General features: G+C 34.2%; 1 protein-coding gene and 1 long non-coding RNA gene across 2 annotated transcripts; both read right to left on the bottom strand.

Moving 5' to 3' along the window:
- Window positions 1–15,364: 15,364 nt before the first annotated feature.
- On the bottom strand, window positions 15,365–19,082 carry LOC135836391 (tetratricopeptide repeat protein 8-like). Its single transcript, XM_065351202.1, has 8 exons — window positions 18,849–19,082; window positions 18,607–18,788; window positions 18,239–18,533; window positions 17,875–18,149; window positions 16,853–17,002; window positions 16,559–16,730; window positions 15,711–15,917; window positions 15,365–15,568 (listed from the first exon to the last, which is right to left on the bottom strand). The coding sequence occupies exons 1-8, from the start codon at window positions 18,948–18,950 to the stop codon at window positions 15,452–15,454; spliced, it is 1,500 nt and encodes a 499-aa protein (XP_065207274.1). The 5' UTR covers window positions 18,951–19,082; the 3' UTR covers window positions 15,365–15,451.
- A 90-nt stretch (window positions 19,083–19,172) lies between these two features.
- Window positions 19,173–21,144, bottom strand: LOC135836392 (uncharacterized). The gene is made up of 5 exons (XR_010557035.1): window positions 20,908–21,144; window positions 20,682–20,746; window positions 20,387–20,577; window positions 20,093–20,314; window positions 19,173–19,806 (listed from the first exon to the last, which is right to left on the bottom strand). It is a non-coding gene; the product is annotated as an uncharacterized LOC135836392 (long non-coding RNA).
- Window positions 21,145–25,621: the final 4,477 nt, after the last annotated feature.

Raw genomic sequence — 25,621 nt, forward strand, 5'->3', positions numbered from 1 at the left:
GATCATAAGTAACTATTTACATTGCTCGAGAACATTTTTACCCAAGTCCTAAAGCAGTTACAGCGATAAGTATTACATATCTACCTACTATTTTTAAACAATTTCTAGGTATACGGTTATTGTGAACAGTCATTATGATGTTTGCTTCTTTCTGTAATTACAGTACACTCTCGATAACTCGAAACTCTTTAACTTGAAAACCTCTATTAGCCGAATCAACCTCCATTCCCCTTGAAATCTCCATAACACTCAATGTTAACTTTACTTGGATAAGTCGAAATTGACTATACAAACCAGTCGTAACTCGAAGCTAAAATTTTGCCGAAAATAGTGAGAAAGCCTCTATAACTCGTACGTTGTCGGGCGTTTACCTCTATAACTCGAATATTTTTCAATTCTTACTTCTATCTTTCATGCACTTAAATATCTCAGTTGTAACTTCAAGCTAAACTTTTGCCGAGAATAGTGAGAAAGCCTCTATAAGTCGTACGTTGTCTGGCGTTTACCTCTTTAACTCGAATATTTAAATTCATACTTCTATCTTTTATGCACTAACATATCTCTTAAACCATTCATTTCGTAAGACCTCTATAACTCGAACGCTCTCAAAATCTTACCTGCATAACTCGAAACTGATTATCTCGAAAACCTCTATAAGCCGAATGAACGACCATTCCCCTTGGATTTCGAGTTATCGAGAGTGTACTGTATTATTATTCGCAGTGCTATTCAAAGACTTATGTAAATAATAGGTACATATATGCATCACGTGTGCCTAAATACAGTAGATACTAAGGGACATAACATTTTAAGTACCTACTGTTTATAAAATTTTATTTAATACAAATAATGTGTACCTATACATATCGATTATCGAATTTGGTAGGGTAAAGTTCTCGGCTGCATTAGAACCTCCACGAACTTGAGGAATCATTTAATTGGCGTAGATGCAGTTTTTAAAAAGATTCAGTTTTATAGACTCGAGTTGAAAATTCTCGCGGTGAAGACATTAAATTATTGCCATAAATTTAATGATTACAATCAATCAATACACTTTGTGTTTTTCAGGGAAAGGAAAATATGAGAAAAGTGAAACCACTTAAATTTAAGCCTTTCCTATTCCTTTGATTTCTTAGTTCAATCATACATTTTATTCTAACTAAGTTAGATAGGGCATTGACTCCTTAGTTCAATTAGGTACACATTTTATTCTTTGTTGATAAGTTATTAAATCTCAATAAATATTCATCAAAATGTACTAGAACATCGAAATTAATTAAGAATAGGTGAGAAATTATTCTTTGATGATTTGATAATTCCGCGACGTACTTAAGTGATTATTTGTAAGAAAAACCTCGCAAAATGTTGAAATGAGTATAGGGACGAGTACTCAGTGATTCGAGGAAGAGAAAATCATATTGAATTCAAAATTCGTCCCAAGCAAAGTAAGAACGTTACAGTTACAGAACATTAGGTCGATTTAAGTTCCTTCTTATCATAGCTTCGAAAAAAAATACTTTAAAGCGTAGTAGGCTACATTTGTACGAATACTTGATACCAACACGGTTGAAATGAAAATCTCCCTCCACCCTTCAATATCCTTCTCGCGACATCTTTCAAGGACTTACGTTGCTTTTTTCCACGCGTATGTACCCAACTATACCTATAATTCATTTTAATATTTTTTCAGCTGAAAATCGCACCTGCACGTACCACATAGCACTTCTTGCCAAATTTTTTCTCGATTATATCTATTTAGAAGTGTCTCAAACCTTTCAGTTACTACCAAACAGTACTACCGTGAAGAACCGTTAACTTTGACGTGAATCTCATTTTTGAAAAGATTTTAGTAAAGTGAAACGAAAAATCTCTCGTGATGAAAACGTTTACAATAATTATTAATTTTTTTGTTATGATGTCCTTATTACTTTTATGTGAGGCTGGAAGAGAGACAGGTGGAGGAAATAATCAGAGTACCGGACCCACCGGCGGTTATTATGTGACTTCAGAAGGCTCACACCTACATGGCACGATCGAGGATCCTAACCAAGTGCAAACAGCTGAAGTCAAGTCGTCTGATGATGGACCTACTTCGAAACCTGCAGAGACTTCAGCACCAGTCGTCAGAAATATGACTACTACGCAATTTGTCGATGAAGCCATAAGCAATTAGATGTAGGCATAGGTACCTATTACCTAAGTAGGTATTAGTAAATGATACCTATAACGAGGGAACCTTTAAAACTGGTCAACTTCGATCAAGCTGAAACTTGGCTCACTGAAATAACGTGTCCCCAAGACCTCAGAACCAAATTTTTAACTGCCGGAGTTGATTTTTCGATTTTTGTCGAATTTTTGATAATGACGGAAATAGCCTGTTAATACTTCAACTAGGGAGCTATCGATTGCCACCATTTTTGAGTCGATCTGTAGTCTCCATCAAAAGTTGACTTTTCTTCAGCAATTTCAAAATTTTTAGTAACTACCTGAAAATTTAATTCTGTCATAAGTTCTATATTCTAAATCGATTTGGGCAGTTTAATCTTAAATCCGAGATGGCGAGTTGAACGGTATATTTTTTTAGAAGTTAAAAATTTCCAAGTTCAAAAAAATTCCAAAATCGTCAATTTTTAAAATTTTTCAAAACTTTCTCTACACTCCAAAGTCGACACGCTTCTCCATCACTGCATGACTCAAGGGCACGTTTTTACATTTGTTGCAAAAATTGACAATTTCGTATTTTTTTCAATTTTGAGATTTCTACAACTCGTAAAGAAATACAATTTGCAACTCTGCTACTGGGATTTGCGATTTGCTTGCCCTAATCAATCTTGAATGTCGAACTTATGAGAGATTAAATTTTCAGCTACCTACCGAAGTTGATTACAACGTCTTGAGCAGCGATTTAAAATTGCTAAAGAAAACACTTTTTGTAAAAAAAAAATCAAAAAATCAACTTTGACAGCTAAAAATTTGATTCTGGGATTTCAGTGACATGCTCTTTTAATAGGTAAGACAAATTCCAGCTCAGTAGGAGTTGATGTGTTGTAAAAGTTTCCTTGTCATTTAAGTTACACCCTGTAGGCAATATGTTTTCCTCCCTATATTTTAAGATAGATTTATAATCATTAAATCATGATAAGAAATAAGCATAATTTAGTTGTACATTAGTATTAAGCTATTATTTTAGAATTCTTAGTTTAGGTAATTAATTTTTTGTAATTGTAAGTGAAATAGTTTATCTAATTTCAATAGGTAGGTACCTATAATTATAAAAATATTCAAAAAACCTCAAATATACGCAAATTTTCAAAAACAATTTCTAACATCTTATTTTGTTAATTTTTCCGTCTGCTGAGACCAGGCATAAAATAAGAATCGATCAAGTAATCCTTTCTCAAACTCTAATGAAACAAAACGATTGGAATTTTCATGAATTTTGGAGCCTTGAAGAAACTTTTCATTCGGTGAAACGTTTCAAAGTCATTTTTTCGTTCTTTTTGATATCTTTTGGGGCAAAAATGCGTCAAATTAAACATCATATCTACAGGAGTGGGCAAAAAGTCAGCTTGCATCCTCGAAAATCGCGAATGCGTCAGTTTACCGCTCCTGGAGGCGAAATGAAGCGTCCTACAAAAAAATTACACCCGACCAAAATTGTAGAGAATTAAATTTCAAATCATTAGAATGTCATTAGTTTTTTTCTAGGATGCTCAGTTTTTGATTTTTTTAATAAAAAACTAAAACTTTTTGAAATTTGAAAATTTTATTTTTCAATTTTTGCAAAGCAAGCTGACTTTTTTGGTCGTCATTTTAATTGATCAAGTGTCTTATTTTTACTGAAGGCCCATAATTTTCTCTTAGGTATAGAAACAATATTATGTGGAAATTGGAATTGCGGATCCTTGAAAAGAATGGACCTGGAGAAGATTCCTCTTCCACTGGTCGGACCCGCCTAATCGCCATATTTTTTTATTTTTTCATAATGTCTTTGAAAACCGTTCATTACAATCATGGACCTTTAACACTATGCTTCGATTGTTTTCGACGTTCAGTTTAGATTTTACCATAAAAAATGCAATAAAATTCCCAAAGACTGATTGAAATCTGCCAAAAAACCACTTACGTATTCACTTGAAACTTACAGCAATACAGCTTGCTTTAATATTGATTCAGTTGAAAAATCTACCATAATGTAGCACTAGACTAGGCAAATTTTATAGTGTTCAACCTTCCCCCTCTACGATTGCGCCTGCCTAATCACCATGGTTTACTATATTTTCATAGTGTCTTTGATAACCGTTCATTACAATCATGGACCTTGAAAACTATGCTTCGACTGTTTTCAAAGTTCAGTTCAGATTTTACCATAAAAAATGCAATAAAATTCCCAAGGACTGATTGAGAAATCTGTCAAAAAACTACTTACATATTCACTTGAAACCTACAGCTTGCTTTAATGTTGACTCAGCTGAAAAATCTACCATAATGTGGTAGCTACTAGACTAGGCAAATTTCATAGCGTTCATATTGTGTCTGCATAGGCCCAAGTTTTCAGTCGCAATAAAATATCACGAACGTGAGGAATCGTAAACCGAGTGTGAATCAAATTTGTAAGAAGATTCAATTTTTGACATTTAAATCAGAAGCTCTTCACGATGAAAGATTTCATTATTATAATGAATTTAATTATTATGATGAATTTATTCACATTATGTGTTGCCGGCGGAGAAGGAGAGAATGGAAATGATGAAAATGGGATTTATGTAACTCCACCAATCACGCATGAGCCTTTCAACTTATCGGATCCTCCGCAACAAGGCAAAGACACTACACCCTCGGCAGAGAAAAAACCACCATCAACTTCTACAGGCACCCCGGATTTTGCCAGAACTATGAGTATTCAAGAATCTTTTGCAATGGATCGAGTCATAAGGTAGGGTCAGATTTCACCAAAAGGATGCATGCTTTTCCCCCGTAAAGTAGAATAAGTTTATAATAAAATTACGAGTAAATTAATATCCAATTTCATTGGTTTTATAGTTTAAGCATTTATATTATGGATTGTGTGTAGTTTAGATATAAGCTTATAGTAATTATGTAATTTTAAGTTGAATAATTTAATTTTAATTAATTTTAAAATGTGCATGCCTTTTCAAAATATACCTATTACCTACATAGCTAAATACAAATAAATTTCTTAATCGTTGAAATCAGTATACTGCCTACTTATAATAAGTTGAAACATTCTCTGATGAGTTGATAATTTTGGTAAAATTTGAAATAGAACATGACAATTTTGCATGGATATAAAAATCGAGTGATTTTTTTCATGTTGAAAAAATTATTCTTCGCAATTTGAGTTTTAAGATCGCCACCAAAGTCCCGCAAAATTAAACAGTACCTACCTAGACGAAAAAATGTTGTTGTTGGGTGAAAATTGAGCTTGAATATTCAGTACCTATTTATTCTCCATCTTTTACCCAAATTTTCAGTTGCCGAACATTCGAAGTTGAATTAGATCAAGTAGTAGGTACTTACCTAAGTGTTGATTTTTTGCCCAAAAAGCACGAATAAATTATTTTAAAATAAAAAGTAAAAGTCAGCTTCTCTAAAAAAAAAAAAAAAACTCACCCTTGTCCGCAAAGCCAACAACCTCTTTCCAGACAATCTGGAATTTACAACAAAATTAAGGTTACCCATACTTAAGAGCAATCGCAAATGCGAATCCGAGAAGTCGAGTTGAAAAATACATTTCTCTCCCTACAAGTTGAAGATCTCTTGTCTTGAAAAATTCTCAAAATTTACTGAAATTGAAGTGTTGAAAAACATGTTGTTTTTTTTTCTTTCAAAAATGACGCCCACTTAATCGAAAAATTGTGGTTCATATCTCCAATCGGCTGAACAGCTCGACATTTTTCTGGGTGGTCTCCCACTCAAAATACGAAAATTTTGTTTGCCAAAATTTTCGTTAAAATTCAGAATTTTTTCGAATCTTGAAAAAATATCAGAAGATTTGTACCAAATTCTATAGAGACTCATTTTGAGCTGGAAATCCCGCAAAAATAATTACAGCCTTGAAGTATCTGTATGGAGGGGAATGGCTTCGGGGTCTAAAAGAGGAGAATTTTCGAAAAAAATTGAGATTTTTTACTCTAAGCTGTGTTTAATCTGCTTCGTGAAGAAGTTATGGGGGTCTTCAAAGTACTATCGAACGTGGCTTTGCCATTTTTAAATACTATTACGTACTTATTATGAAGGGACCTAGTACTCCACATTAAAAAAAGGTGTGATCGGAGTTTCTGAACCTCTCTGATTCACTGACTACGAAATTGAATGCCATCTTTTGCCCTATATCCGTGAATTGAAGCTTGATGCATTGCAAAAATTCAATTTTTCATCAATTTTATGGCACAAAATGTTACAAGTTTTTTTGCTTCAATGTCACTCAGCTACGTATTCAAATTTCCATTCTACACGTAGGTACCTACGTGTTTTCAATTCACAGCTTTGATGATACATCAATAAGACATTGATAATGGTTTTTTTTTTATTGATTCAGCTGTCACACGTAAGTCACACGATACTGTAACTTGATACGAGTTCAACAGTTGCGACTTCCCGTGAATTTTTTCTCATTCTTCCGTAATTATTCTTTAACGTCGGTATATCTTTTTTCTACGCTACAATCTTGTTCTTAACGCCTAATCCACCAAGAATTTGCGAAAATCTACCCAACACGTCGCGCGATCTCAAAACCATGAATACTCTCAAGATTACTTGCATGTCTCTCGTATGCCTATCAACTTTATTCAACGTATCCAATGCAGTTTTAAAATAAGAGAATTCTACAAATAAAGACGAAGAATCCGTTCAACCTTCACCAAGTGCTCCTACAGCAACTACCACTCAAAATGTGGAAAGGTACTTGCTACCGGATGATGCGCATCTTTTTCATTCTCCTGGCCTAGAAGATGTCCACGAAAATCATGCACCAGAACCAGCCAAGTCTACTGTAGATCAAGATGAGATACCACCTGAAATTCCACCTCCAGCGCAGGGAGTACCACCTGAAATTGTACCTCCAGCGCAGGGGGTACCACATGCTGACCTTTCCGATGATAGATTCAGAGCAATATACGATGGTATAAGACCTTGAAATCGTGCTTTTGTGGTATACCTAAATTTCACTGCTTTACCTGCCCACATTATATTCAACATCATTGTTTAATTACGTAATAAGTTGCAATTTAGGCAATCGATAATCGTTAATCATGTTATAAGTCTCTCACTCTTATCAATAATCCATTTTCACTAAACAATACCAAAATAAATAGTTACTTTATACCGTTTTATTCATAATGAAAAATGTCCATAACCAAAAAAGTCATCAAATACCTATTCATACAATAAAATCCATCGCAAAAGTAAGCCTACGTGTATTTTTTTGTTGTTGTTCAATTCATATTATTATTCTATAGTACCTACTAATACCTTATTGTCCTTATTTGAGCTCAATATTGAGACATTCATTTTTTAAATTGCCCAGCGTTTGTGTCAAAACTTCAATTTAAAAATAAAATAAGAGGTACCTAGTTAAATTACACTAGGCAACGGCATATTTGTTTTCGGGTTGAAAATGGGCTTAATCGATAGTGTAGACCCTAAAACAAAAAACAGAGTGGGATTTTTCAATTTGAGTTGTTTTTGTGGTCAGGAGAGATGATCAAAGTTGCAAATATGGCCGTTTTTGCCATATTTCACGAGTTTGTGGCGACATCAGTATTATGTTTCAAAAAAAACCAAGGTCATATTCGGATTCTACGCACTTTTTTAAGTAAACATCTTTCCCAGATTTTTGATTTTCGAACATTCAAGCGCATACGGAAGATTTTCATATTTTGTAACACGAGATTTTTACTGCACGAGAGCCTCGCCCGCGCGAACACGGTTCCGCGCCACGATTACATCGTGGAGTAACGCCAGCGTCGCGCGCTCCGAGTTTTAAAATATGTTACAAACAAAAGTCTTCCTTGTGCGCTTGAATGTTCGAAAATCAAAAATCCTTACTTAAAAAAGTGTGTAGAATCCGAATATGACCTTGGTTTTTTTTGAAACATAACACTGTTGTCGCCACAAACTCGTGAAATAGGGCAAAAACGACCATTTTTGCTACTTTGATCATGTCTCCTGACCACAAAAACAACTCAAATTGAAAAACCCCACTCTGTTTTTTGTTTTAGGGTCTAAACTATCGATTAAGCCCATTTTCAACCTGAAAACAAAAAAAAGTTCAAAAATTGTTGCCTAGTGTTATTGGATATGTAGTGTACTTACTTAAGCTGTAGGTAAGTCCCTCTTACTTTTACTCGTCAATTTTTGAAGAATTTATTTGCGAATAACATCGTACGCCTACCTATTCAAAAAGTTAAGCGTTGAATATAAAGGATAGACGTGTCCATTGGATTGTGGAGCTGATATGAACCTATAACTAGTGCAGTATTACTTGATCATTTTTAGCATGTTTTTGGCGTAATAAGGTCTTGATTTGAATACGTTTCATTCACTTTCATCTTACCTTTTGGATATTCCGAACAAAAAAAAACTGATCTGAAACTTATGAGTGTAACGTGCATATTGTCGAAACGAATCAAGTCGATTTAAAAGAAAAATTAATTCACTGCGATTTTCGGGCATCATCTCCCCTTCCAGTTAAAAGAAGGTACATTTTATTCTTTGTTATCGATATATCATTAGCTGTCAGATTTTTGCCAACCACCAATCCGTCTATGAAGTGCATGCAATGTCGGTGATTCACTCATCAAATTTGATGTTTGAACAATTGTTTCCCTAAAGGTACATAACTGTATCGTTTTGCGATATTTTGTGCAAGTAACGAGGAAAAATATTCGACGTAGGTAGTAGATACCTACTCGTAAATTTTTGAGTTGGGCAAAGAAAAATTGAAAGAGCATTACAAAATATTTAGATAGGGTGACTGCTTTAATATGCAACGCTACCCCAGCTTGCAACCGTCTCACAGATTTCCAAAAAAATAAGAATTCATTCGATTTGTTTCATTTTTCGATTTTTAAATGAATTTTTAAAAAACATAAGAGGCCATTTTTCATTAAAAAAAATTGAAATTTGCGACAATTTCTAGAGAAAGATGTTTATTGGACTTATCAAATCGATCACTTGGTGATGATTCAGAACGTTTGTCTGTCCAGTCTTTCAAGGTGATTGATTGGCCGTTTGTCTTGGCTTTACATTGCCTAAATGTGTCTGAACTCTCAAGGTCACTGACTTACCTGTCTGGCTTCCCATGGACGTCGGAGTTTGTCTGCTTGTCTGCCCTCGTAAAGTCATTAACCCGTCTGTCTATCTTCTCAAAGTCGTCTATTTGCTTGTCGGGCCTCTGGAGGTCACTGATTTATCTGTCTAGCGTCTCGAGGTTGTCTGTGTACCAGTCTGGCTTCTAGAAGCCAGATTTTGAGACGTTCAAGAGTCTCTCGCGGATTTATGAATTTTCCATTTTTGAAAATATCAGCGTCAAAAAGGTCCCAAATGAACTTTAGTACCTATAAACTTGATCCACTGTCTTCCTGACATTTTCAATCGTTCAGCCGCTTTTAAAATTTGTGTTCAACGGTTCAAATCCAAAACTTTTTCCTGCGATTATTATTGTAAAAAAAAAGTATTTAGGAACCTCCATCAAATTTTCAAGTTTCTCGGTTCTTAAGGAAAACTACATATGAAGAGGTCTATTCCAAAGTGGGTCAAGTCATTAAAAAAAAAAACACACGTTTTACAGAGATTTTTACTTTAAAAGTGGGTTAAGTGATCGATTTTTCAAAGTAAGTAAATTTTTCTACAAGCAATTGTTCTATATGTCCAAAAAAAGAAAGGTGCACCGACCTTTGGAAACAAAACAAATTTCAGCATAAATAATTTTAAACATATTTTTTAATTTTTTGGAGGAAAAAATGACTTAACCCACTTTGGAATAGAGCTCTTAGCTATGTACTTAGGGATTTGAAGCGGTAACTTCGCACGAAATTTTAAAAAAGTGTAACTGACAATGAGTAAAACAGGAGATTTGGCTCCGTCCTCAGATTTTGAAACTACCAACGAAAGTTGTTCCATAAGATCTACCCCCTCCCCCCGTGATAACATTATTAGAAATCACTCGCAATTTTAGTTCAAAATTTCCAATTTTGACAGTTTGAAACTGAATTCTTTCAAACTTCTAGGGACGTTTTTAAACAAATTTTCAAGTATATCTTCAGGGCAAAACGCGCATTTTCAGCTTTCTAACGCGACTTTCACTAAGTTCTTTCAGTGGTGCAACTATGAAAAAAAAAGTATATTATGTGTGCAACAAATTGGGGTTTTCACAATTTTTGCAGTTCACATCGGTCAATTTTGGCCAATAGTATACATATTACAATACAAGCACCGAAAGTGAGCATTTTATGCCTCGCAAATTTACGTCCCTCGCCTCGGTGCTTGCATTGTAAGATATTTTTCATTACGTGATATCATGAAAACGCGTTTTCAGCACCGTACGCGCTTTTTTCAACACACCCAATTACACCATCAACCCGAATTCGACCCAAATTTGTCAATCTGTTAAATGTTTTATAATTTTTACTCGTTATAGAAAAAATGCATTTCCCTATTTTGAAAACTTCTCTGAACTCCTTTTCAGAAAAATTTAAAATATCCAATTTCCTGTAATGAGTGCTTTTTTTACAGGTGAAAAAAAAACTGATTTTGACGAAAACGAGAGTAGGTAAAATAGCTAGGAATTATTTTTGAAAAGAACGTATTTTCTCATGCTCGTAGGATGCCCTTCTGCTGACGTGCGGAGATATGACCTATAGCAAAACGCCTTGTGGCGGAGTGTCACCCCTTTCTCAGGGAAAGTTTTATCTGAGAAGGGCTGACCGATATTCACAAACAGTCACCGACTATCATTTTTATTTTCTTGAAAACCCAATAGTTCAAAAATTGAGCTTTGATGACTCAGCTAAAAAGTCTGAACCATTAGTTGAACGTGCTTGGTGTCGGTACGAAAAAGTTAATAAAAGAGAAGTTGAAAATTAGTTAGTTTTAAACAGTAGAAATGCGACGATGACGAAGATCAGGTCAAATGTAATTCACTGTTTCCCCCCCCCCAAACCACCGCCACCAGTTTGCTTTCTTACGCCCACCTTGAACTATACTTACCTAGCTAGGTATCATGTTTGTAAGTAGGTACCTTACCTACCATCTATAAAACTTGAAAAATTCAATGTTTGCACAATTGTTTAAATTAAAATGAACATACGCAGCTAATACTAAGTAAATCAGCGCAAGGCAAAATACTTTTTAAGGTTTAGTTTGAAATTTCATGCGTAGGTAGGTAGTCACAAAGCTATAGCTGTACTTGTATGTATATTGCGTCTAACAGTTTCATAAGTCTAGGAAATTGATCACATGATGAGCGTTTTCAAGATGATTTTTTTTGCAATATTTTTCCTAATCACGCTATCATTTGCTGCTGCTGCAGGCGGCAATGGAACCGAAAACAGAGGAGGCATTAGTGTGGTTTATGTGGATCTTGGAACGCCGATAAGCGAACCGGCAGAACAAGCACCGTATGAAGAAGCAGTTCCTCTAGAGTACTCTCCTGATGGTCGTTAATAACAGTCCTTTTAAACAGAAGTAAGAGTTCTAGTGAGGTAATTACTGGTTTGCAGATCAGTGAAATGCTTTACTAGAATTGAAAAATCTGTAAAATAAAAATGGTATAGGTATAAATAATCTAGAAATTTTAACGCATTTGGGGTTATTTGTACATATAATTTTACTGGGTATGGGTAAATTAGATATTAATTTCATAATTGAGATATCTTAACGTTTAAAGAATGATATTTTATAATTATTTTTAACGAAATGTTTGCAAATTTCTTCAATAAAATAAAAATTGAATCAGAGATTCTATCTAGTTTCATTTACCTATACAAAAAACCCGATCCTAAACCTACTCGTATTCTTCACAATCAGTAAGTATATTGCCAGCTGTGTGTTTTTCACCTGAGAATTGCGCATTTCGTCAGTGATTCATTCGCCAAAATGTATCTATATGTTTGAACAAGTGTTTGAAATGAACATTTGGTAGCAGTATCAGGTATTCGTTCTCGGCCATTAAAATTCTCAAATTACCGACTACAAGGCGAAGTATTTTCAAGATTTAGTTTAAAATGTGCATTAATGAAGCATTAAAGTATGTAGGTATCTACGAGTACTTGTATGCAACACTGAACGCTTCTATATGTCAAACCAGTTGATTTCATAACATGAGCGGTTTCAAGATAAATTTATTTGCAACAAGTATCTTGATTATGCTATCAGTATCATTTGCTGCAGCTGGTGGTGGCACTGGTACCGAAAAAAACGAAAAACAGGATGGTGGTAGTACCGGAAAGATCGAGAAACACGATAGCAACTTTTTCATGGATCACGGAATGCCAACAGCAGTGCATGATGTATCATTTGGAAATATAGGCAAATCACCAGGAGAAAGCTCTCAAGAAAGCAATCCTCCTAGCCAAGAAACAAAAGAAGATCCATCTAAAACCATCGAACCTCCATCGCCTGCCGCTTTCGAGGGTCATGCCAGTCCATTCAAATAAAAATTAGAGTTTAATGAAGTGAATAGCTGGTTTGGAGAGCAGTAAAAATGAGTATACCTACATATAATATAAACTAGGTACCTACCAATAATTTATTCTCAAGAGAAAAATTTTGCATCCCGTCAACTCTGATCAAAAATTTTGCTCACTGAAAAAACATGTCACGTTAGACCTCAGAATCGAATTTTAAACTGTCAGGACTTCTGGAGCTTCTAGCAAAAATTAATTTTATTCCAGCAATCTCAAATCGCTCTAGAAAGCGGGCGTAATAAACTTCGGTAGCTAAAAATTTAATCCTGTCATTAGTTCGATATTTCTAATTGATTAGGTGACGTCTTGAAAAATCTACCAGTTAAAGATACCAAAAAAAAAAAAATCAAAAATCGTAGATTTTCGCAACAAATCACTACTTCTACGTAGCACACTCTAAAAGTCCCTCTACAAAGAAGTTTCGAGCAATTTTTTGCAGTAGATAGATACCTAATTGTGAATTCTAGAATTTTTTTTAAAATTGAGATTTCCAACTTGTAAGAAAATGAGTAGGTACTTAGATATACCTGTCTACACTTTTCAACTCGTATAATCTCGGCTCAATCAACTTTTTCTGAAAGCTCCAATAATCTGCTCGAAAATAGTGCCAATCAATTCGGAAATCAACTTCAGTTCGTGAATCAATTTTAAGATTTTCATCTTTGTATTTCACTCATTTTTTAAAAAAAGGAAATATACACCAATAAGGTGTTTCCACCTTTTTCAAAAATCCGCCAATGCCAAAAATTGAAAAAGTAAGTCAAATTCCAACTCAATCGCAGTGTTGACGGTCTCTTGTTAGTAGGTAGTAGCTATATTTGTAAAATGAGTAAGTTTTCTCAAGTTCCTACAATCAATGTATATAAGTAACAAGAATTGAATTTTTTTAAAAACCAAACTGGTTATCTAGAAATTTTTGAGTACTTTTGGTTTGTACCTACATATAAGTATGTATATTATAGGACGTAAGTGCATGTTATAGTTTGAGATACCTAGATATTAATTTCGATAACTTGCAAGAATATTTTACGATTTATATTTTCTTCTATATAGTAAAAAATGAATCACATTCAAGTTTCATTATTATGTACCTATTACAAAAATCCAGCCGTGTTTTTCATAATCGATATAAATCGTAGGCTGTCAGATTTTCATCTGAAAACTATACCTACTACACTGACAGTGATTCATTATATCAAATGGCATCGAGAATGATTCACTCTATCAAATGTGCTGTGCTCATAAGTATGTTCAAATCAAACAAGTGTTTGAAATGAACATTTGGCAGTAGTGTTCGTATTCGACCATTAAAAGTTTCAAATCACTACAAGACGAACACGAATTTCAGAAAGTAGTTTAAAGTTGATCACAACAGTAATAAAGTAATAAAGTCATATCGTCAATAACCTCTACCAGTTTTTTTTTTCGCGATGAACTTTACGATGAATTTATTCGTTACAATTTGTCTAATTACGGTGTCGTTTACTACTGTTGAAGGTGGCTCCAATAAGGGCACAAATGAAGATGAAAAAAACGTTCAATTGAACGATGGGGTTGAGCAAGCTTCATCTGTCAACTCAAACGAAGCTGTTGACCAAACGGTACCAGTCAATCAGAGAGAAAGCGAGAGTGGGTCTTTACCAAGACACGATTTTCACTTTTTCATTGATCACGGATTTCCAACAGTCGGGCACGAAGTGTCATTTGGAAAAAGCAGCAGTCCAACGGAAGCAACCCCTCAGCAGGGAAATACGAGTGATTCCCCCAGCCAACAGTCAAATTCAACCGACGGTAAATCCCAAACAGGAACTTACCAAGTACCATCAATTTGGCATGATTTTGAAAGTGAAATCAACCATGGTGATGGAAATGGTAAAGGAACAGAACATAAAGTTGATAGTGGATCATCAATTTCTCGGCATTCCTCTGAAAATAACGAACCCCCATCGCCTGCGAAATTCCAAAGTCACGACGGTCCGTTCTAATAACAGGAGAGTTTTAATGGAGCATGTTTATTGATCTATGAGAAGTACTTACATAGGTAATGTAAATATATATCTAATATTCCTAATCACAACCGTAATTACCTAAGTATGATAAATAATACATTATATTAATTTTAATAAAGAAGAAATGGTACCGTTTAACTAAGTATAAAAAGGTAGCCGGTGCCTGCATTCATCAAGTAAGTATAATATGATTTTTCAAAACGTTTATAATTTTTTCAAATGGAAATTAAACTTATATGCACCCAAAACGACGTTAAGTTTTCTTTTATCTTATAGGTATATGTAGATGAATTTAAATTACTCCTCTATAAAAATGAATATGAAACTACGGAGGTAGGTAAACTTTTTCGGTAGGTAACTCACCTACACCTGTGAAAGTTCCTGCTGAATGAATGGAAATTGATGCCTAATTCTGTTATTTTTTTAAAATGACGTGTGCCGATGCATCAAAATATTTTTGGTAGGTATATTATTCATGGAAAGACCATACGACATATTTTTCCAGCTACAAATACGCATATATAGTGAAAAAATCTTTAGCACAAATTACGTACTCAAACGCAGCTAGAATTTGATCACTTTGTACAGAACCACACATATAAAATTGCAATAAATAAATAAATAAATAAATACAAAATATAAAGTTATTCAACTCAATTTATTAACCTGAAAAAAAAAAACTCCAACAGAATATAGGTACATAGGTAGGTAATAAAAAAGAAAAGGAAACATTTATAAATAATTGAAATAGACTTTTAATTTATCCAGTAGTTTTTCTGAGCTCACATGACCAGGATAAGCTTTTAAAGATTTCTTCACCAATATGTAACTCGTTTGTAGATCTCCAATCTGCGAACACAGAATTTACACTGAAGTTGGTAAGTAAGTACAAATAAAGAACAAAACACTAAAAAATCATTTTTTCTTACAATCTATTATACATCATCTACTTACAATGTACATCTCATACTTGCAAATTATATGTACCTACCTCATGAGATACGTAAGCTCGATTATAATGAGGTTCAAATAAGTAAGGAGCTATACTAGTAGCGGAGTCAAAAAACGAACATGCTTGTTGACTGTTTCCACGATTGAACATAATTACTCCAAGGTTGTTGAATGAGGCTGCATGAGTCGAATCGATAGATAATGCTAAACGCAAACACTGCTCAGCGATGTCCAAGTCACCGACACCCTTTGAATAAATTTAAAAATTTGAAAAAAATTATCATAAATATACCTAGATACCTATCTACATATGTGTAATCTTGAACGTAAAAAAACTGTCTCTAATGTACACTTAAAACTCAATACCTAGACCTACTTATTTTTATTTGTTGGCTTTTCAATTTGACGTAATTTTTTCAAACAAATTATTTTCATTTTTCATATCTTTTTGAGGGAATACAAGGGAAGAAAAACTTGAAATTCAAATAGGTAGGTAGGTAGGTAGGTAGGTACAGAAAACTTTGAAGATAAGCTAGTCACTCATCCTTGAGGTTTTCGATGCACCATATTAAAGCATATAGAATTCACTTTTTGGTAGTATTTTCATTAAAATTCGGACTAAGAAAATCGTTCTACTAGTTTTTTCAACTTGAAGGGTGGTTTTTTGATCCCTCCCCCTCCCCACCCTTCTCCCAGCTTCCGAAATTTTTGACAGAGATCAAATTGAAGAAAATTTAATTTAAAGTAAAAAATTCATTTCAAAACTCAGTACTATTTTTTTAACCGAAAAATGGGAACAAGGACGAGACTGAAGATTGACAGTAGCTTTGAAACAGCCCATAATTATGCCAATTTTTCGGATTATGAGATCATGAAAACGCAACGTACAATAGCAATGTGGCCGATATTATACCAAACATCAGCTGCGTTATCATTAACAGCCAAACTAAGAGCTCGTTCGAAGCATGTCACCACCATATCATATTGTTGAGCGTAAAAACAACACAATCCCAAATTATTGAAGAGTTCAGCATTATACAAGCCCATCTGCAGCAATCGTCTGAAACATAAAATTCACCAAAGTCCATCTAAATTTAAATGAAATACCTAATAAAAGAAGAGCACTCCAGCATGGCAATTTCGACTACAGATATGTACAGGAAAGTTCAAGTAGGTAGGTACCTATAAAATCGAAGACCAATATCAGGCTGATCTGTGTAAAAGTGATGAACTCCAATACAAGCTACAGCTTCCATGTTGGTTGCATCTTCGCGTAAAATTTCCTTGTACGATTTCACAGACATTGGTATATTGTTCAATCCTTCGAATATCCTAAAAAATGGATTTCAACGTTAAACAAGCAAAAAAAAATATCTATATTTATAACGCAAAGCAAACATTGAAACACATTTTCATATCGAAGTCGGTATACACAGATGGAAACTAATGCTTTTCCTATCAAAATGAAAATGAATCATCAATGTCAAAATTTGCAACACCTATTGTCAATATCACATGACCACCTAATAATGAAGCAGTAGAGCTTAGAATTTTTTCTTATAAAACTCGCAGTAGAGCAGGTTCTAAATATTATTCAGTTTGTAAGTTTGCAAAAAATTGACCCTGTTTTGTTTCTAAACTTGAAGGCACTTGAAAGTTTTCTGAAAAACTTTATGATGAATTTTTCACTGATAAAATTTCTTTTTACCATTTTTTTAGTTACTTTATTATTCAACTCAACTACATCAACTGAGGAAATAAATCATTGGTTTTTCAATGACTCGAGTCCTGGTGTTGCGTATGCCACTTCTGGAACATCGTCAAATCAAGCATCTACTGATGATGATAATCAAACTACCACTACAACTCCAGGATCAACAGGAAATTCCCCACCAGAACCACGGGAATTTCCATTTTGAGCAGATACGAAATTTTCCGATAGGATTCATAATGTAAATATATTTAATATAAGTTTGAAGAAGAAAATCATCAAATTTAATAATTTTAAAATCGATAAATTAGGTATAGGCACACCACATAGGTATCTGTTTTAATTTTCAATAAAGTATAAGCATTATTTTCATGTTTTTTTTTTTTTTTGCAAAAATTCCTCGAGGGTTTAATTTAAAGTTTCTAAATTTAATAATCGGCAATTTCAATCACTCCTCAAGGTAAAAAATAATATTTATACTGTACCAACTCACCTAGCCATTTCAGTCATGATGGTAACTTCATTTGGGAACTGTTTCAACGCCACTACGAATAAATCCAAAGCTGTAATAGGTTGATCGAGTCTCAGATAAATTCTAGCCAGTCTCAAGTACACTTCAATGGTAGGTTGTTGTTTCAGCGCCGACTTAAATTGTTTCTCAGCATCTCGATTCAATCCGATTAGAAAGTAACATTTTCCAAGTTGAATTTTCCACCATGGATCTTTGTATTCGCACGCTTTCGTCGCTTCGATGGCTAAATCCATAGCCTGCTCATAAAATAAATGATAGGTACCTATCTTCTTTTAGAAAATATACATCATGAAAAGTTATCATAAATAGATTCAGTTTTACTCACATTTCTTACGTCGTTCTCGTGATAATAAATATATTCAAATAAAGGTTTAGATACTGATTTTTGGGCAGCGTATTTGGCCAAATTCAGACGAGATATTTGAATAAACGGACCTTCCAGTTGAGACACCATTGAAGCTGTTCCCAATCTCAAACTTCGTGCTGATTTCGACGTGAGTGGTCTGGCAGTTTGAGCTGTTCTAGGAGTTCTCAGCATTTGCTGCAACGTTTCACCTCCACCAGCCTGAGTGCCTGGTCTAACTACTCCACTGACCGGTCTACCCGATACTGTTCTAGGTCTATCAATAAAACCACAATGAATACCAAAAACTAAAAATATATTTTCAGTCACATTTTAATTTAAACACCCACCTGTGGCTAAGATTTCCTAAAGCTGTGCTCGTATTCGCTGTTCTTAAAGATGTACCTGGACGAGCCGTAACCGCGATTGTATCTGTGTCCAGGAACATGTCAGCTATTCCTTCTTCTTCTGCTTCTATATCGTCTACCATCACTTGTAACGTCAAAGCTCGCATTTTCAGTACCCAAACGGCCTAATGAAAAATGATTTTTGAATTCAGATTTTCGTAATAATTTGTAATTGACAGCTTTACCTGATCTAGTGAATTTTTCATCAATAAATTCGTACAAATATCCACACATTTTGAATACTGCTTCTTCCTGAACAGTAAATTCGCCTCGTAAAAAGAATTCATTCTTATTTCACGTTGACATATTATCAACGCGAGTTTCTTAGCCGGCGGAGGTAATTCTTTTATTGATTTTTTTGTTTGTGAAATCGTTGCTATGCACAAAACGCAAACATTAACATCATCATCGCGACGAAATTTAGCTTTTGGGTAAGAAATGGTAGCATAATATTTTGATCTTTTCTGACATCTGAAATTATTACAATAATTACAAATAAAACATGAACATAAATTTCATCGAAAGTTTTTATTATTTCTCTGATATCTCCAAGTAGGATTTAAAAAAAATATATTCAGTACAAAAACAATTGCATACGATATTTTACCAATTATAACTGTTCTTAAATTAAATTTACGTCAAATTAAGCAGGTATTTATTTCGTGAACTATACCTACATATGAACCAAGAGAAAAAAAATCAGGTAACAAAAAATATAAATTTTTGTAACGTAGTTTGCTACCCAGAAGAAAAATGTGAACACCAGAACGAGGTTTCTAAACAATACGTACGTTATCTACATTCGATACAGTCATGCACAGTGATGAAACATTTTAATTAAAATATCGCAAATAATCATAGCCTCCCTCTGAACAAATGTAACCTGACACAAAATCCACGAACTATTCATCGTTTGAATAATTTTTTACTTGCACAGAAAATACATAAATTCTTGATCATCATTTTAGTTCGTAAATAAATATTATATTTTTCTTGATCTAGCGATTCTTGATAACTGTGCCACCATTCTTCTTATTCAAGGTAATCTTAAAAAATAATTCTTCTGAAAAGCCTTGATCATTACAATAAACATATTTGACTCGAACATCCTCCAATCATTCATCCAGTAACATAGGCGGTGATCTATATCAAAACCAAGAGTTAATCAAAAAGTAACAAATCAATTTTACTAAAATAACGCTGGATCATTTCAAGTCAGTTCGTTGAGATTTTCATCATCGCTTTTCAAGTTCAACTCCCAATGAATTTTTACATGGTTAATAGCATGATCAGGTACATACAAGAAATTCTTGCTTCGGACTTCAAAAATAATAGAAACCGATTGAATATATCTTCAGCGAACAACGAAACCCATGAAAATCTCAACGAATTGACCCAAAAAAGGTCTACAAATTCGTTCAAAACGTACTGTGGAAATGGTTCCAATAATGATACATCCAGATCTTCGACTCGATAATCAATCATCATCGGCTGGGGCACAAAGCAAATATTGCGCTGATTTGATTCAACGTCTTTCTTTTGATTTCACTCGGTCATTCTAATTTTCTAAAGACCTTTCTAAAAGCGTGATTCGTTTCGACGACGGATTTCTAAATTCATCAGATGGGTATTCTTCTTTGAGCTTGATCGACTGTAATAGAACAATAAAATTTTAATCCTGAACAAAAATATTTTTAAACTTCTTTCGATTTGCTATACTTACTATGGTGATGGCTTTGGAGGCTTCAACTGCAGCTTTTTTTCTTTTTTCAATGATTTTTTTCTTATGTTTAGTTTCACTTTTTCTCCATCGGGTTTTGGACGAGTCCTTTCAGTTTCAGTAGGTGAAAAATAATCATCCATTCTTAATATCGATTTTTCAGCAGTTTTACATTTTGGTGACATTTTAACGACCTGAAAAAACATATTTTACAAAATAATGTAAATCCGGATACATCATTGAGGTCACAGTATAGGTACTGTATAATTTAAACATGTTCTCAATTACAGCTGCTTACCTCAAGAAAACGCTGGAAGTTGAATGAAATTTGCATTTGCTGGAAAGTAAGATCCAAATATCAATCTAAAACACATAAATAACTTTCAAATCAGAATGAATAACAGAGTTGTTGGAAGAACGAATAAAGCCTCGAAGGTTAATGAAAAATGCATCAGAAACGGTATCATTGCAAAATTTATAAAATACGTAGGGAATTTCGTGAGGTTTTCCGGAGTTTTATTTACCTTTATTGCTGACTGCAGAGACAAGATATCTCACTTCATTTACATACACTAAAAGAGAAGTCTTTCCCTCAAATCTGCTGTAGGTACACAACAATTAAACATTATTATAATACACGAAATCATACACTATTTCAAATAATAATAATAATTCATAATTCACTCAAACTTTGAACTTTTATCAGTTATCTTATCACTCGAACTTGAACTTTCATGCACAGCCACAGCTGCTTCAAAACTATAGACAGTGTAGAGTATAACACTGTACTATTTTGTCTGTGATAAAGTGTTTTTGGTAATCTAATTAATAGAAAATCCAATTACCCCAGTAGAAGAGATCAGGTTTGTTCGTTTTTAACCAGGTTTCTTACCCGGGTAAGGTTAAATCCAGAGACCTGTTATAGGTCTTTGGTTAAATCAGGGGTAAAAAGTGGAGAGCGGAGTAAGGAGAGTAAGGAAAGTGTAGACCCGGTTAGACCGAGTAATAAAAACGAACAAACCTATTGATTAATTTTTTGGCTTTTTCACCGTTGTAGCCTGTAGGACGCGATCCAGTTTTTTTGTCATAGATAGGCATTTATCCATTCTGTACATGCGATTGCTAAAGCGAGGTTTTCTCGCCCTCGGATTGGCCCGTTAACAGCGGTCTTCTTATCACCATACGCTATCACTCTCCTCGCGAGATCGTTTAATCCGTTCGAACATTTTAATTCATTAATTCGGCATAAGTAGTAACGTTACAGAAATATCTTCCATTTCAAGAACCTCGTACAAAGACTATCCAAATCGCTTGTAAACCAAAGGATGATTTTTTTCTTTAATTAGCGAAGTTATACTTTTCAAGGGACCAGGACTTCACTTCACTTCGATTTTTTCGCCTGCATAATGATCATTTGAAATTTCGAATTACTCGCAACATAAGTACTTATGTTTATTGTTTGAATAATTTTGACCAAAGAGGCATACTATCATACTGCGTACGATATATTTTTACTTGCATAGCGATGTAGGTGTCTAAAGTCATTATTTTTAATTTTATTACTTTGCCAAATTGATGGTGATCGAAGTTACTCGTAGTCGTAAGTCGTAACGCACCAAAATGTTTCTTTTTTTGTATTTTCATAAGCGCATTGTGTTAAGAATGGACGCAAGTTATCAATTTTTCGATACCGCTTGTTGATTTTTGCATTGTTGAGTTCAAAATCTAATAAAAATGTCAGTTTTGTCGTAAGTTTATTTGCAAGAGCAAGCGGCTGATGATGGAGGCGGAGCTTATCGAAACGCGAAGGAATTGGCCAATCGGAGGGCGGCATAACTCCGCTTTAGCAATCGCATGTACAGAATGGATAAATGCCATAGATAGTGGAGTAGCCTCGCTATGATTGGTTCGTTTTGAACTTTAGTAGGTGTATGAAATGTAGGCGCAAACAAATACGGATTTATAATTTTTTTTTTTAAATTAATGTTTTTAAATTTGAAATTTTTAAGGTCGGTATTTTTTATTTTTAAAATAATTATTAATTAGATTATTTTATTGACAGTATTTTTGAAAATTATTGAAATAGAAAAATCAGAAAAATGATTTTTAAACGTACCTAAGATGATTTTCATTTTTCAAAAATATAATTATCAATTAGCAGGATGGATTTGTATTAATTATTGATTGACGGGGGTTGAGTGAAATGTGAGGGTTTTTAAAAATTATTAGTGATCAGGATTTGAGTTTGATCTGATGGGGAAATTAACTATCAAGTATGGTGATTGGTGTGGGGTGTGGACGTGGAGTGTGGAGTGAGATGAGATGAGATGAGATGAGATGATTTTTACAAATTAAGTCTTGAATTTTAATAATTAGGATTCGTGTTTGATTGGTAGGTATTTAGGTAAGTACGTGTGAAATGTCCTTTGGAAACAATCACGATAATTTTGAATTGAATCACGATTAATATTTTTTTTGATCACTTTGTGAAACGAAAACTGATGATCGCGTTATTCGCGTTCACGTTTCACGAATCAGGATTGTCATCTTGACAGATTTTTTTAAATTGCGCGATCACGATCAAATTGAATGGTTGCGATCGTTCAGTTTATAACAACAATGGGAAAGTATATTGTTGAGCGAGACGATTTTCAAAAATCAATTACCAGGATTGACTTTTGATTTGAGGGGGAAACATGGTGTTCTGTGTTGGGTGAGATGATTTTCAAAAATTAATTACCAGATTGTTTTCTGATTTGATAGGGAAGGATTTTCAAAAATTGATTGTAAGGGTTTTTGAGGGTTTTGTGGAAGGGAGAGACTTACCGTGAATTAATGTTTTCAGGATTGGTGGTTAGATTTTTTGATTTGATGGGGAAATATTATACTGAGTCAGATGAGATGATTTTCAAAACTGAATAATTACCTACATATTAGAATTTGTGTTTGAGCGTGAGATGAGATGATTTTCAAAAATTCTGATGTTTGATTTGATTTAAGGGGAAAAACTGTGTTGACTGTAAAATTAGGTGCCAGAGATCGGGAAAGTCACAAAAAAAAATGACCCCGATTCAAATGGCGCGATTTATCCATAAAATTGAATCCAATTCAAAATCAGTGATTCAATTTTCAAATGAATCCGATTCAGAATCAAATTCAATAGACTCACAATTTAAAAAATCGCGATTTGCGATTCAATGTTGCTACTTTTGCTCTGCTGAAGATTTGAAATGCAAATTTGACATAAAATCAAATCATACAGTAGGTACTTAGGTAGTTACCTATTTCGGACAAATTTTGTGGCGTTTTTTTTGTTGAAAAATTGTTTGTTTTTAAACAGCTTTTTGAGGTTCCAAATAAAACGGATTGGTAGCTTGAAGCTTCAAAACGACTTGAAAACCATGTGCAGTCGACTTTAAAGCGTATTGAAATTGGTTTGCAGAGTGAATTTTGAGTTTCGACTTTCAAACTCTATTTTGATGAACTTTTGTGGAAATTTCAAGTTTCTAAAATTTGCTGGAGGCTCTAGGAATTTTCAAGAAATCGCTGGAGGCTCCAAAATTACTTTGAACTCACCTGCGGTAGATTTGATATCCCGTTAAAATTGGGGTGCATAGTGAATTTTGAATTTCCAACTCTGTTTGGGAAAATTTTATGGAAATTTCAAGTACTGAAAAACCTGCTGGATGCACCAGTAATTTCCAAAAGGTAACTGGAGGCTCTAAAATGACTGGCAATCAATATAAAGTCCTCTTCATGCTATCATGCTGCGTACATACTTAGTTAGTTTAGCTGAAACTTTGTGTTCTCAATTTTCGAGATGAACACTTGAACAGTGCTCTCACCGCTCACTGCTCAAAAAATTGACGAGACATTTTGCATCACAAAAACACTCTGAACGTCTGAACTATTTAACCATCGAGTAAATTCAAAATTGCTGCAATTTATGAATTTAATTAATTTAACATAAGAGCCATTGAAAAAAATCATCAATGTAACAGCCCTCTCTTACTAAGTAGTTAGTTGCTTGAGTACTCTACATACCAGGGGCCACTACCCACTACCACACTACCTTAAATTTTTCAAAAATATCCACTACTATCCAGTTCCATAGGAGCCTACACGGGTCCACTAGTTACCGTGTAATAATGATTGATAAAAATGATAAGTTTTTTGTTAGGGTTTTTGCTGCTAGCAGCATAAACCCTATTGCAATTGATTATTTTCAATTTAACTTGTAGCCAATCACACGCGTCAATTTAGAGAGAATGTTCTGGTTTACCTCTGGGTAAACCACCCACAGGCGAGAATAACGTGTACCTTAGGGAATGTTACGATCAGGTTTACCTAGGGGTAAACCCCGACGAAAATTTCAAGGAATGTTACCATGCATGTTTACTCGAGAGTAAACCCAGACAAAATTTTATCATGCATTTGGTAAGATAAGATTTTGTTTTCAGTGTTGGGGGGCGCGCTCGGCTTCGCCTCGCGCATGTCCCTATCTCCTACTTTTGCTACGCGAGTACTCCTCGTGAATCGGGCGCTTCGCGCCCTCGCGGCCCCTCAAGGGCCGCACTCGGAGCAAGAGCTCGCTTCGCTCACTCTGCACTTATTCGGTCGGGCGCTTCGCGCCCTCCCTCAATATTAACATATCGGCAATTAACCTAACCTTAACCTAACCTCTCTTTAATAATTACAAAATCATGCCGAATACGACCATGCTGCTTTCTACTGCTCAACGAATAACGATACAATATTGTCCAAGAAATTCATTATTCTATAAAAAAATCAAAAAAATTGATTAAAATAAAATTGATATAGTGGCATTTTGAATGACTACGGAAGGTTGAGGAGGAAAATACTCACTCTCTAGGAGGGGAGAATTTGCCATTTGCCGGATCTGCTCAGAAGGGGTAGTTTTCCTAACTGCACTACACACATTTAATTACGAGATACATAACAAATAAACTCATTTTACTTATTATGTATATTTACACTATTTACAAGTATCATCAACATACATCGTATCACATGTCTCTCAACATAGTATGGAAATGAATGATTATATACAAGTAAATGATCAAATCATACGCAGATGACAAGATCAGCATTATTAAGTTTACACATACGTTGACTTGTTCACGATACAAGTCTCAAAGCATAATTAATAATCGACAATTACGTTAAAAGAAATAAGTAATTCTGATTAATACTTAAAACAACATTAGCAAATGTATC

This window comes from Planococcus citri, chromosome 2 (genome assembly GCF_950023065.1).
Source record: "Planococcus citri chromosome 2, ihPlaCitr1.1, whole genome shotgun sequence".
Taxonomy (NCBI): Eukaryota; Metazoa; Arthropoda; class Insecta; order Hemiptera; family Pseudococcidae; genus Planococcus; species Planococcus citri.